Source organism: Coturnix japonica, chromosome 4, assembly GCF_054131305.1.
Source record: "Coturnix japonica strain WE chromosome 4, WE-NBRP24, whole genome shotgun sequence".
Classification (NCBI taxonomy): Eukaryota; Metazoa; Chordata; class Aves; order Galliformes; family Phasianidae; genus Coturnix; species Coturnix japonica.
Genome location: NC_140666.1, coordinates 88,345,518 through 88,358,555, shown reverse-complemented (window position 1 = coordinate 88,358,555; position 13,038 = coordinate 88,345,518). Strand labels below are relative to the sequence as shown.

Genomic DNA, 13,038 nt, shown 5'->3' with positions numbered 1-13,038 from the left:
ACTCCTCTTTCCATCTTCATTCCCTTGAGTCATGGCTGCATCCACATCCCTTCTGCTACAGGTAGTTTCTAGGAGAAGGCATAGCTTGGCCCAACCCCTTTATCCTATGTGGGATGAGGGAGATGATGTTCTCTTCTGACCTGTCATCACAAATTCTCACCTGTGGGAATGATAATCTTTGTGGAATTAGAAAATAAAAAACCTTTGTGAAAAACACAGTGGCTGGTAGTATATAGATTTTACTTCCTTCATCCCTCATCCCCTACAACCTGTGTTATAAAAATCAGACACAGCAGCAGTTCACAGCCATGTTTTAGACAGGTTTGTGCATGTATTTGGTACAAATAAACAAAAATATGTGCATTCTGTTTCATAGAGCTTACATCAATCCAACATTACTTGAATCACAAAACAGAAATACTCCGGCTAATAAATACGTCTGGGAATGAAAAATAAAAATCTATACATAAAAAATTCCAATGTCTGCTAAAGAAAATGTACACTTATATACACACTGTAAACAATAGTAATGCAACCCAACTGCTGTCCAGCTCAGGCTGATAGGAACCTTCTTTCTTCCTCAGATGGGACTCGTGAGAGTCTTCACTACTCAACACTTGACTCATTGAAGCAGCAAGCTCTGATGATGCAACAGTGGCACAAAGCCAGTGCAATGAGGTGATTGCTGTTGGATAACCAAGGGTTGAGTGCTTTGGGGATGGCTTGCTTGGAAAATGTGGAGAAATGGGGTTTTATCTTCAGCTGGTCACACCCCTTGTTGGTCTACAAAAATCAATGGGATCAGATAAAATTTACCTCCTGAAGTTTGAGCTTGTTTTTCCAAGCTTGGAGTTTAATGAAATCAGAGGGAAATGCACAATCTTAAATACTTAGGTCACATTTCATACAACATTGTCCTTCCCCTGGAGCACAGGCAGACCCAGTCTCCCCTAAATGAAGGTGTACAGAATCCAGTCCCAGTATGAATGCTTCTGATGCAATATCCTAAAAGAGAGGAGGGCTTTAGATGAGAAATTAGTGTTTTCTCTTAATGTGGAGTAGTGGAGCTCAAGATTTTTTCCTACAGCACCTTGTAGAGTATCTTCTGGGGCCTGATTAAAAACCCACAGCTGCAATGGGGAAAAGTAAATGGGCCAGAGCATGGGCATTGTTGTGTGTGTATCCATATGTGTATGCATATGAGTGCTTAAACAGATTTAATCTTCCTTTTCTATCCTGTAAGCCTTTATCCTGTAAGACTGGGATTGAGAGACAGAAAGACCTCAGAATAGTCTTTCTTTCCCTTCTCTATGTATCACATATATAAAAGTAATAAAGAGTGCATGTGTGTCAGTATGGTCACAGACGAGCACATTACTCAGTGCTATGGGTGTCTGGCTGGATTCTGAAAGAGGCTGTGCAGCAGCACTGAGGCAGATCTGCTCCTGAGCATCAGAAAGCATCTAATGACAAATGCCCATCTTTCCCTCGACTAGACTTTCACAGGCAGGCAGTAACGCATTTGGGTTTAGTGTAAGTGCAGTGCTGCCCATTTGTCTTGATGAGGTTAATGACTGGGAGGAAAATATTTGGTCAAAATCTGCAGTAAGTCATCCAGTTCAGAGTCCATTGCATTGAGTAAAGGGCAGAAAGGTTCTATGGGTGCTGAGATAGGGTCTACTCTGGGTGCCGTCTCTCAGCATGGGTTTAGATTTCCTTTAAAGCAGAGGAACAGTAAGAAGGAAGTTGCATTCTCCATGCCATGCCTGAGAGCTCTTTGGCTCCTTTGACAGCCTGAAACTTGATAATGACAATGCCTAGAACACATGACCAAGCAAGGTTTTTTGAGCTCTTCAGTTCAGGGTCTGTGAGCTTGGGGCTGAGCTATCCTGTTCCAACTCCATCCTCCCTGAGCTCCTGGGTGGAGACCATGGTGCCTCCCTGAGGAAACTGTGAGACTGTAAGTAGGGCAAAATTAAAACCCCATACCCTTATTAACACAGCTTTTGTCCATACTAACCAAGGGTAAGTGCTGCTAAGGCTTTGATGTGTCAGGAACAAGGAAAGCTGCCTGGGAAAGGAGTCATGAGTATAAAGTAATTGAATCATGTGGGTTGGAAAAGACAATCATGATCACAGAGTCCTGCCATCAACCTGACTCACTGAGTCCCATCACTGAGCTATGTCCCCTAGTGCCATATCCATCCATCTCTTAAATACCTCCAGGGATGTGGACTCCCCCACTTCCCTGGAGAGCCTGCTCCAGTGCTTGACCATCCTCTCCATGAAGAAATCCTTCCTAGTTTCCAATTTCTATCTTCCTGGTGCAATTTGACTGTTTTCTTGGGTCACAGTATGATCCTGACTGGAGAGAAGATGCATCCATATGAGGGAGCTCCCACTGCATGCCAGCTCCATTTAAGTTCTGGCTCTATGAGTAATGGAAGCAAGCCCCCCACATCTCTTCTGAGCCACAGGTCTGGTTGAGTGTGAACACAAGCAAAGCACCTAAGATGCATTTTTACTCAGTGCTGTTTGACAGAAACAGCAAGTGAGAATAAGAAAGGGAAAGAAAAAGACTAGGGATGGCTGACATCGAAAGAAGTTGCTTTCTCTGTGTCACAGCAGCTGGAACAAAGTGGGCTGCACATTTTTCCTCTGGAAAGTGGAATGAGAAATGTATCACAGGTTGGAATTAGAGAAGAAAGACCTGCATGCCCATTGGAGCAGTGTATACATCTGGACTGTTCCTCTGTCCTAAAATTAGGTGATGTGGTGGTGGCAAAGCTCTGGGCACTGCAAACATGATGGCTGAGGGACGAGATCTCCCAGCCCTGCTTGAGAATACTGCTGTTTGCTCACTGAGGCAAAGGCCTGGACCAGAGATCCTGTTGAGCCCCATGGCCCTGCAAGCTCCCAGCCTGTTGTCTAAAGGATCAGCTGCCACCTCCTGCTTACAACATCCATTCTGGATGCCACCTCTGGATGGAAATGTTATCATGTGTACTAAGGCAGAGTTGGCACCTTTCAGGGTTCAGTCCTTCCAGTAGTGGTGTTTTTAAGGCAAAGGAGACATCTTGTTCTCCCTTAATTGGACAGCTTCCTCCAAAGTACAAGATAAACATCTCATTGGAGGAAACAGACCTTTTCTGAAGGCCAGATGCACCCCACACTTTCTCTTCTTGCCACAGCTCATTACAATGGGATATTACATCCTCTCTTATTTGAGGAACCCATAATCCCATAGAAGGGATTAATGTCTCCTTGGAGGATACTTCCAAAACCTTTGGACAACTGCATTTTATACCTGATTGCTGCTTCCAATCTGCCTGACAGACCCACAGATGGTACCCCTTTGTGTTTCTGCAAGATACCACTAAAGAAACCATCAACACTTTGTCCCAGTGGCTTCAAATATCCGTTTCTCTCAGACCACAGCAGTCTGTTAAATCATAGGTTTGATAGTCAATGGTTTCCATAAAGTCATGAGGGATCCCAATAGAGACAGACTCCACCTCTGTCTTGTAGGTGGCTGTCACTCCTCCTTTGCTGGACCCTCCCCGGATTTTGTTAGAAAGACTGTTCATCTTCTCTTTCAGCTGGGTGGATGCTGGTTTCTGGAAAGGAGTGAGCATTTTCCAGCCCTTGAAGCTGAGTGTTCGCCTCTTGCTAGCTCTCTCCTGCAAGGAGGAGTTAAATATGAAGGAGCTGTTCAGGGTGCTAATCCTGGGCCTCAGGTCTGTCTCAGAGTCCTGCACAGAGCTGTTCACCGAGGCCCCTCTCCAGTGGTGGTCGTAGACACGCCAGATGGGCCGTCTTCTGCGGTGGCATTGGCACTTGAGCAGCCTGATAAATGCTCTCTTGAACTCCTTGCTGGAGCAGGGGTAGATGATAGGGTTCACGCAGCTGTTGAAGTATCCCAGCCAGAAGATGACCTTGAAGACCATTTCTGAGGGCTTCAGAGATGGGAAGAAAGAACCTTGGAAGAGATGGAAAGAAATAAGGTTAGAAGAAGTGGAAGGACATGGCAGCACAGTGTAGCCAGGCTGGTGGACAGACATTTCTTAGAAGGTGAGCCCTAAAAGAAAGCTGAAGGTATGTTTCTGATATTAGGTCTGGAACTTGCAATATTATTGCTACAAAAGTGAAGATCTAGGCACTACAATACTGGAAGGCATAGAACATGAAGATAGATAATACCATGCCATTGGCAGGACCCTCCCAGCCTCCACTGTAACAGGGCTTGTAGTCACTGTCCTGCTCTAAACTGATGCAGGAGAGCCAAATCCATGAGGCATCTTCCATATCTTGAGACCGAGTTGCTTTCTGAGACCTTATAGCAATGTCTGAGGGTATCGTTTTGGGGATAAGATTAGATAGTCTGGGGAGGCAGACCTCAAAGACCATCCAGTTCTAAACCCCCTTGCAGGCAGGGATGTCCAATACTTCAGGCACTAGGTCAGGCTGTCCAAGGCCCCATTCAACCTGATTTTGAACACCACTTCTGTGCTGGATGTTCCTGCTGGCATTCCTAAGAAAGCAGAGGTTTCCTTTGCAGCCAGAAGATGTCAGTGTTGTTCCCACATGGCCCCATCCCTTCGCATTACCCACTCAGATCCAAAATAACTTTCTGACTCAGCCTTAATTTCTTTTAATTTTAGCTCTGGATGACAAATCACGCCACCATGTGACTGAGCGTTAATTTGTATTTTAGTAAATAACATTAGCTCTGGATATCATTAGTATTTTCCCTGTGCTCAAAAGCCTGGTGTCAAAACAGTCAAACAGGTGCCAGATATTCAAGACTGAGGCTCCGAGCTTCCACAGACTGCATTAAAAGTCCCAACATTGATGGTTTTCTACTTTTTTTGATAGGGAAAAAAATCCACAAAATAAACCCAAACAAAAAAGCCATCATCCAGGACACTCAGAGCTCTGATTTCAGCAAAGCTTTCTTATATTCACCCATCCTTTAACAGTGCAGAGTCTGCAGACAGATGTGGTCTGTAATAGGGGCTCAGTGGGATATGTTGGCTCATACACAGTGGGGTATGTGGGATACCCCACCATAGAGAGATCTTCACATTTTCTGATGTTTAGGGCAGGGAAAGCACACAGACAGAAGTACAAATTAAATATCTGCCATAGGCCAACTCAAGCCATAGGGCTGGAGCACATGCTGGCTGTCAATATGTGCTGTGGGTGGCATTCAGTTAGGATAGCAAGCAGGCCTGATGTCTCTGTGCTGAAAAGACCTGGGGCTGTCATGGAGATGGATGGCATTTGAAGAGTAATGAGCAGCTCCTGGTGGTGCAGCCCATGGTTTCAAACAGCGAGGATAGAGGTCTGCAGAAGCTGTGCCCCTACTGCAGCTGTGTTTGAGTCAAAGAGTTTATTCCTTCTGAGATAGTGCTGAATTTAGAGGTTTATTGGCTGCTTGAATCACAGCATCAAATTCTAACCACAGAAAGAACCGTCTGTGGAGTGTTTAGACTCTAGCAGTGCTGGAGCAGTCTCCACTTGCACTGCATTTAGTGTCTCCTCCATTCTCCAGCCACCTGGGCTTCAAGCCTTCCCCTTTTCTTGCACCTCCAGCCCACCCCAAGGATCCTGATGCAACACTCCATCCTGATGCAAAATGGACCAGTGGTAGGTTTCTAAGATCAACACCAATTCCTATTCTTAATTTCAGGTCTTGGCAGCAATGGATGAGTACATTTTGGGTGGGGAAGCTCTTTACCAGGAGAGTGGTGAGGTGCTGGAATAGGCTGCCCAGAGAGGTTGTGGATGCCCCATCCCTGGAGGTGTTCAAGTCCAGGTTGGATGGGGTCCTGGGCAGCCTGGTCTGCTGTTAGATACAGAGGTTGGAAGCCCTACCTGTGGAATGGGGGTTGGAGTTTGATGATCCTTGAGGTCCCTTCCAATCCAAGCCATTCTATGACTCTCTGATTTTCCTGCTGGGCTCACCCCTGTTCCATCCTGATGGGGTCCAACCTCCAGGATGATGGGTTCCCTGCCTTTCAGCCCTGCAGTAAGACCTTACATTGTCCAATCTTGACTCTTCCACAGCTTGCTGTGAGCACTGGGAGCCAAGACAGGCAAATAAATTCTTGAGGCATGAAATCTCTCTCATATTCTTGTCAAGGGAGAGGTTCTGTGCCTCAGTTTACCCACTGGAGAAGGAGGATGGTTGCCATCATCTCTTTCACAGTGTTACTGTGAACCCTGTTTGCAGTGTGCACTTTAGTTCTTAGAGGAAGCATGGCTTTATGCAGAATACTTCTTTTTAATTGAGAAATAGGAAAATAAAACTTCATTGCACACAGTTCTATGTTCTTTGTTTTAGCACCCACACTGTAAATGCAAACTGAACAGCATAAGCTATGAACTCCCTGGCTGGTGTTCACCCCCTAGCACCTTGAGTACATCTGAAGACAAGGGACTCATTACCATCATAATTACCATGCAAATAAGCATGCCCTTGGAAGAGACGTGTATTGTGTGCATCCATGGTTTCCTCTTTTGATCACACTGGGATGAACAGAACAAGGCAGGGAGTCCCCAGAATAGTTCGCTGGCTTGTAATCTTGTGTACACTGGAGCATTTGGCTACCTTGGTAATCACTGGGAAGTTGCTTTTAAGAAAGAGATTCTGGGACCTTATTTAAGAAAAAAATAAAGTATGGAGAGAATTAGCTTGCTCTTTGTACACACGATCATTCAATTTTATTTTGATAGATGGAAGGTTTATGAATTGAGCAGTAGGACAATGGGACATAGAATCACAGAATCATGAAGGCTGGAAAGAGCTCTAAGATCCCCAAGACTGAAGTTCTGGCCAGTCTTTTACAACCTTCTCCTCCATCTACTGTCAATAACTCCCTCTGGTCATCTGTAAGCATATCAGGGTTCACAGAGGGTTAACACCTCCCAGCAACTGGTGGCATATCTTGGGGTGATGGGGGAGTTCGCTGTATTCCTAGGATGGAAGAGCTGCTTGGCGAAGGGAGGAGGACAGTATGTTCACAGTGACTCCAGCATTTTCCCCAGAGGACGATGGCGTTAGGATATTGAGTGGAATTCCTCAAGCCTGTGAGCCTTCCAGCTGTGGCCCGACCCCATAAACAAGCTGCAGATAAGCAACAGCTTCTGTCACACCAATGAAAACCCTGGTAAGCCGCTTGTGTGCATTGCTGCATGTAGGCATGCCTGTTTCTCTGAACTTCTGCACACTGATCCTGCTGGGAAGAAGAGCATGGAGAAACCACCCCTTCCCTACGCATTGCTGACATTCTTGGCAACACTGTTTTGTTCCATACTGGTGGTTGGATAGGCTCTTTCTGGAGATTTCCAGAAATGCCAAAGCCCATGATGTTTATGTATATTTGGAATGCAAGATCCCTGTGGTAGAGAGGATGATCTACAATGTGGTGGTGGGCTCAGGGAAGCCTTGTGTTAGGGCTGAGGGCAGAAGGAAAGTTGCAAAGATGGAAGATACCATCCATGCAGGTTTCTGGAAGTTTTGGTTAACCTTGACACTTTCAATAGCATACCAAATTTGAGAACTGAGTGTGGTTTTCTCATAAGCAAGCAAATAATAATGTGGCAGAAACTTATTCTCATAGTTTACTGGTGTAATTCACTGCTCTCCAAACATGTCCTCTCTGGGCTGTGGTTTGCCCAGAGATGTGGTTGATGCCCTGTTCCTTGAGACTTTTAAGTCAAGGCTGGATCAGACCATGGGCAACTTATCTACCAGATGTCCCTCTTCATTGCAAGGGAGTTTGAATAGATGACCTTTGAAGAACCTTTCCAACTCTTGATTCTATGATGTCTCCTTAGCTTTCCTCTTAAGTTACACCACATCAGTAGAAATTTGGCTGAAATTGCTTTCTTTTCCTCTCAGAGCTCTCACTGGGGCTTTACGCCAAGTAAGATGACCAAGGCAAGCCATTGCCATGTGAATCGTTCCAAGAAAATCTACCTGCTAATCAACTCACCTGCCTAAGTTTAGGCATCTAAAAAGGTCCCAGGGCTCCTCTTTCACTCAGTGGCATAATTGACAGTGTCAATGTAATGGATGGAGTAATCTATCTCAGTGTGAAGCTTTAACTCATACTGGCCAGGTGAATCACACTCAGTTTCTCCCAACTGGACTGAAACTCTTAGCTCATGGGTAGATACCACATTATATAAAGGCAGATCAGGGTGATTTGGGATTAATTTCATCCTTAAGTGTCATTGGCATCTCATAGTCTCCTGTCTTAGGAAAAGTCTTGCAATCTTTCCACGTAACAGTTTCCCCTGTGACTTCCATTTCAAGACAAGGGCAGGTGTGGCACTTAGGGACATGGTTAGTGGGCATGGTGGGATTGGACTGGCAATTGGACTGGATGAGCTCTAAGGTCTTTTCTGAACTTAATGATTCTGTGATTCTAAGATCTAAACTAACAGCAACTAGAGGATCTATCAACAGAAACTTAACTTGTCCAAAGTGCTAATTTGCTTAGAATGCTCCAGCTCGATCCCTCCAGATACATCTCATCCAGGGAACAGTTCACTCTGGAGACTGCTCTCAAAAGGCCACCAGGACATGACTATGAAGTCCCCTAGCAATGTTGCAGCAGGCCCTGCACCCTTAACCACTTCCATATGCCTTTATGCCACATCACAGGGCATACAATGCAAAGCATCTGTTTAAGTCTAAAGATCCACTCTGGTGGGCTGTTCTTCCAGAGACCCATCACTTCTGCAAGAGATTAATTATTTTGTAGGACCACTGGGAAAGGGCCTATGTGGGGCCTAAGAGAGACTCTGGGCCAGAGACTATGAAGTACAGAATCATAGAATATCCTGAGTTGGAGGGCACCCATAAGGATCAACTTAAACTCCTCTTTCCATTCAGGACCATCCCAAATCCAAGCTCTATGTCTGGGAGCATTGTCCAAAAGCTCCCTGAGCTCTAGTAGCTCAGGGCTGTGCTCACTGCTCTGGGTATGCTATTCCACCCCCACTGCCCTAACCCCCACCCGACCATCCCTGATGCTGCTCCATGTCATTCCTTTGGGTCCTGTCATTGTCACCAGAGAGCAGAGATCAAGTTTTCAAAGTACAATGAAGACAAGTCTGGACCCAGTGTATAGGTTGAGAGGGCACTGATGCTTTGTTTGGGGTCACACAACTAAAAACAGCAGAAGACAAGCTCCAAAAAGAGCATACATCCTTAGCATTATTCTTCCAAGGAATGGGATACCCCATGCTAGCATCATGCATAAAGATTCATTATCTTGAACTGAATCTAATGTTTCCCATATTTAATTAGGGATCTCTAAAGATGAATGTCTCGCACAAGATAATAAAGGAATAATTAATTTACCCTTAGGGACTATGGCCTGCTGCTGCACAGAGTTTGCTCTAAAGATGTATAGAGCAAACAGTCTTGGGTCTGTAGAAGAGGCAAGAGTGGATTCCCATGAATTCCAGCACTGTAGCCCTGTGGTATGATTATAAAACCATGCATTTAAAGTACTTCTGTCAGCAGATTGAGTGTTTTTCCCTGAATCCTGATATCTAACAGAAGCTTTGTGGACATGAATTGGGGCAGGACCTGTCTGAGCAAAGGCAGAGACATTCTGAAACCACATCTGTGGTTGAATGTTGCAAACCAAACTCACTTATCCATTTTTAAAGCTTTGAAAAAATGGTCAAGAAAACAATTCTTTTTTTGCAAGGGAATGAAGAGCAGGACTGAATGTCTGCTTCACATTTTGTAGAAAGCAGTGTTGACCCATTTGCTGTCTCATGCTTGCAGTGAAGTCGGGACCTGGGTTGCTGTTGACCATCAGTCCCAGGTCACCTGATGAACTTGCCATCAGAAGTATGTAGGAGGATGGGCTTTAAAAATGAGTCACAGGATTAATAAAAAGACAAAGATGTTGGCCTTTTTTTTTTTTTTTCTTCTTATTTTTTCATTTGGCTTCTAGTACAGACTCCCTTAAAAGTAATATTTTTTGCAGCATCTATTATGCATGGGAAAGATAGATGTATATCCAAATGCCTATTCCTTAATGATTCACAGATAACAGCCTGACTCCAGCCCCAAAGGGAACTTTAAAACAAACCTTAAAATTATGAGACTCAGCAAAAGGATGTAAATAAAATTAGGAAAAGAAAACAAAACAAAACAAAAGCACGTCTGCAAGGCTCACCAATTTGGCACATCCAAAGGGAAATATAAGGAAGGTTTTTATTTGCCTGATGCAAATGAGGAAAAATAACAATAATAAGTCTCCAGAGAGAAGGAAGAAATCAGGGTAACCGAGTTGCATGTCAAGAGCTCATCTTTCTGTTTGAGCAGGCTGAAGACTGGAATTCACTTGCTGATGTTAGAGCAAGCACAACAGAGACCGCAGTGAAATTCTTGCCTGCATGGTTAAACAGAGGAAACAAGCTTGGAGCAGCCTCTGAAAAGAAAATTTCCATCTGGCTCAGGATCTGAATGAACACAATGGCCATGCGATGTTGCTAGGTTCCCTCCAGGGCAATACAAAAATCAGTGTGTCATTCAGAGAGGAGCACTCCCGTAGCTCTCTGTTGTACAAATGCTTGAGTGTCCTGAGCATGATGGTGTTGCTTCATCTGAGCCTGGCAAACTCTTCTGTGCATGATAATGTCTCGGACACACTTTTGGGTATTGCAGCCAGTATGAGTGTCCTGTGGGGGAGGGAAGGATTTACAGGCATGTTTTGTAACGTAGGAGCAGACGTGGTCTTCGAAGTGGAACACTGCACATTTTGTTTGTCGGACTACATGAATCTTAAAGGCCCCTTCCAACTCAAACTATTCTATAATTCTGTTATTCTATGGACAAAACTTCAACTATAGGCACAGATAATCCAAAGATGCTACATATTCAAGTTCCCTAACCAGTAGCACAATGTGTATGAAGCCAACCTCTGACAATTCCCAGCCATGGATAATATTGTCCTAAACTGCTGATTTGCATAAAATGCTGTTTTGGTGGTCCATAACTCCATAGATGTAGCTAACAGCCTTCCAGTTACATCCTTAGCATCCTGATGTTTGCATTGCTGTCTCACACGTGTGACTTGGTCGGTTAAATGTAGGAGGCTGGTGGAATTTTTATCATCCTGTTGTATCTTTCTTGGCTTATTCATACAACTGCTGAAAAACTGCTGTGACTTTGCTATTTCCCAAGAAAAAACATGCTATGGGAAGTCAGTATGGGGCTAAGTTCAACATGGGGTTGGCTGGGAATATATACTGCATATTCCTGTCCATTCAGTCCCCCTGCAAAAGGAGATGTGTGAGTTTAAGGGGAATTTCTACTTCTTTGCATTCCCAACTAGCTTCCATTGGCAATCCATTGGATTTGTTTTTCACCCTTTGTCAGCAGAGGTTCCCAATAGACTTCACATTAATTCAACACCTGATCAATATTAGGAAATACTGAGTGACTTATTTAATGGACTATTCTAAAAAATCAACCAGAGTTTTATGACTCTCAGCATCATTATTTAGATAGATGAAAATATAGCACAAAGGTGGCTGCCAACTCAATTAAATGCACACTGAATCAAGACTAATGCACAATAACTAAGGAAGAGAGATGGCAAAAATTATTCTGGAGGGATCTACTGAAGATTCATCACAATAATCTACTTGAGGAAACCTGATATATTACAATGAATGAAGTGATGAAGATCTTCCCAACAAGGTGGGTAAGTCAGTAGACACATTGATATGATGTAACCCTCTGATAATTTGTTTGATGCATATATTTCATGGCACGTCATCAAAGATTTTTGCAAGTAGGTTGCAAAAATGTTTCTTCAGCTCTTGCCGCAAAACTTTGTTCTTCTGTATCTATAAATGGTGAATCAGTGCAGTACAGGGCTTTAAACTGGTTGTTCTCTCCTGAACCAGGAGCTGTTAATCCTCATCACTTTTGGAAGACTGCTTGGCTCCCTTAACAGTTCGCTTAACCGTTTATTAAGATTTCGTGGACCAGCAAGGTCTGGAGGCCACAACTCTGGATCCACTGTTCTAGATTATTGGTTCTCGCATTTACTAGAAAACACAATGACTTTGTGCCAGTTACTGCAACTGGCTTTCTCTATGCAAATCCTTTCAGCAGTGTTGAGTGTTCTCATAAAACTTCCTATGCAAGTAATTATTGTTCCTCTGTGGGTTCCACAAACGGAAGCTTGGCTTCAACCCATCTCCAAGACAAGATATCCCTTTTCTGTCAAACTGTCTCTTCCACTGCTGTCAGAAACATTGAGAATGTGCATTTTTTTATTTTTTTTATTTTTTTTCCCCACTAAGTAGAAAGCTTGGGAAATCCTGGAGAAAAGAAAGAGGAGAATGATTCCCAAGCAAGTCATCTGAGCCTTGGAAAAATCACTGTGTTTGCTGGGTCGGTCCCAAGACTACTCTTTGTTTTTCCAACTCAGAAGTTCTTTTCTCTGCACTTGGTTTTCTAAGAATGTGAACTCACCCGCCCCGTCCTGTTTACAAGCTCGTAAATATGTAGATCAGATTTGGCTGCAGGGAAGGCTTTGGAAGGGCCGAATCCTGCTGGGAACACATGGCATTTTATGTACACTAAGGCCAGATCTGAGAAGCGCAAAGGAAAAAGTCAATTTTTCACTGGGCCCAACCCAAAGAAAATTCTCCCCCAGAGCAAAATTCATGAGTCCTGGCTTTAACTTACAGTGCGAAGCAAGCAGCAATCACCTTGAGTGGGTAGGCATCACCAGGGCACAAATAGAGAAAGGATGATTGACCTAAAAGGTGAAAAACTGTTTTCAGCTGATTGTTTGTGGTGCTTATGGCCCTAAGCATGGAGAACTTGGCAGTGGCGGGACGCCAGCTTTTGGAAAGCTATTGGAGGAGGTGTGGGAGCTTCCTTAGTGTGTTTCCACCATACCAGTCCCAAGGACATTTTGTTTATATCACAGCCTAGCAGACAGCACGTCACCGGCCATAGAGCCTGGCACAGCACCACTTGCAGCC

The 13,038-nt window shown here is 44.2% G+C and overlaps 1 protein-coding gene across 2 annotated transcripts in view; it reads right to left on the bottom strand.

Annotated features, from left to right (window-relative positions):
- Positions 1–307: 307 nt before the first annotated feature.
- The window catches only part of ADRA1D (adrenoceptor alpha 1D), a 38,502-nt gene continuing 25,771 nt past the window's right edge, over positions 308–13,038 (bottom strand). The window contains exons 2-3 of one of the 2 annotated variants that reach the window (XM_032444193.2): positions 12,737–12,809; positions 308–3,979 (exon numbers count right to left, since the gene is read on the bottom strand). In XM_032444193.2, the coding sequence (XP_032300084.2) occupies positions 3,745–3,979; positions 12,737–12,809 (308 nt within the window). In that variant the 3' untranslated portion in view covers positions 308–3,744. The remainder of the gene's footprint in view (positions 3,980–12,736; positions 12,810–13,038) is intronic. The other variant, XM_015863039.3, reaches the window with a different exon arrangement.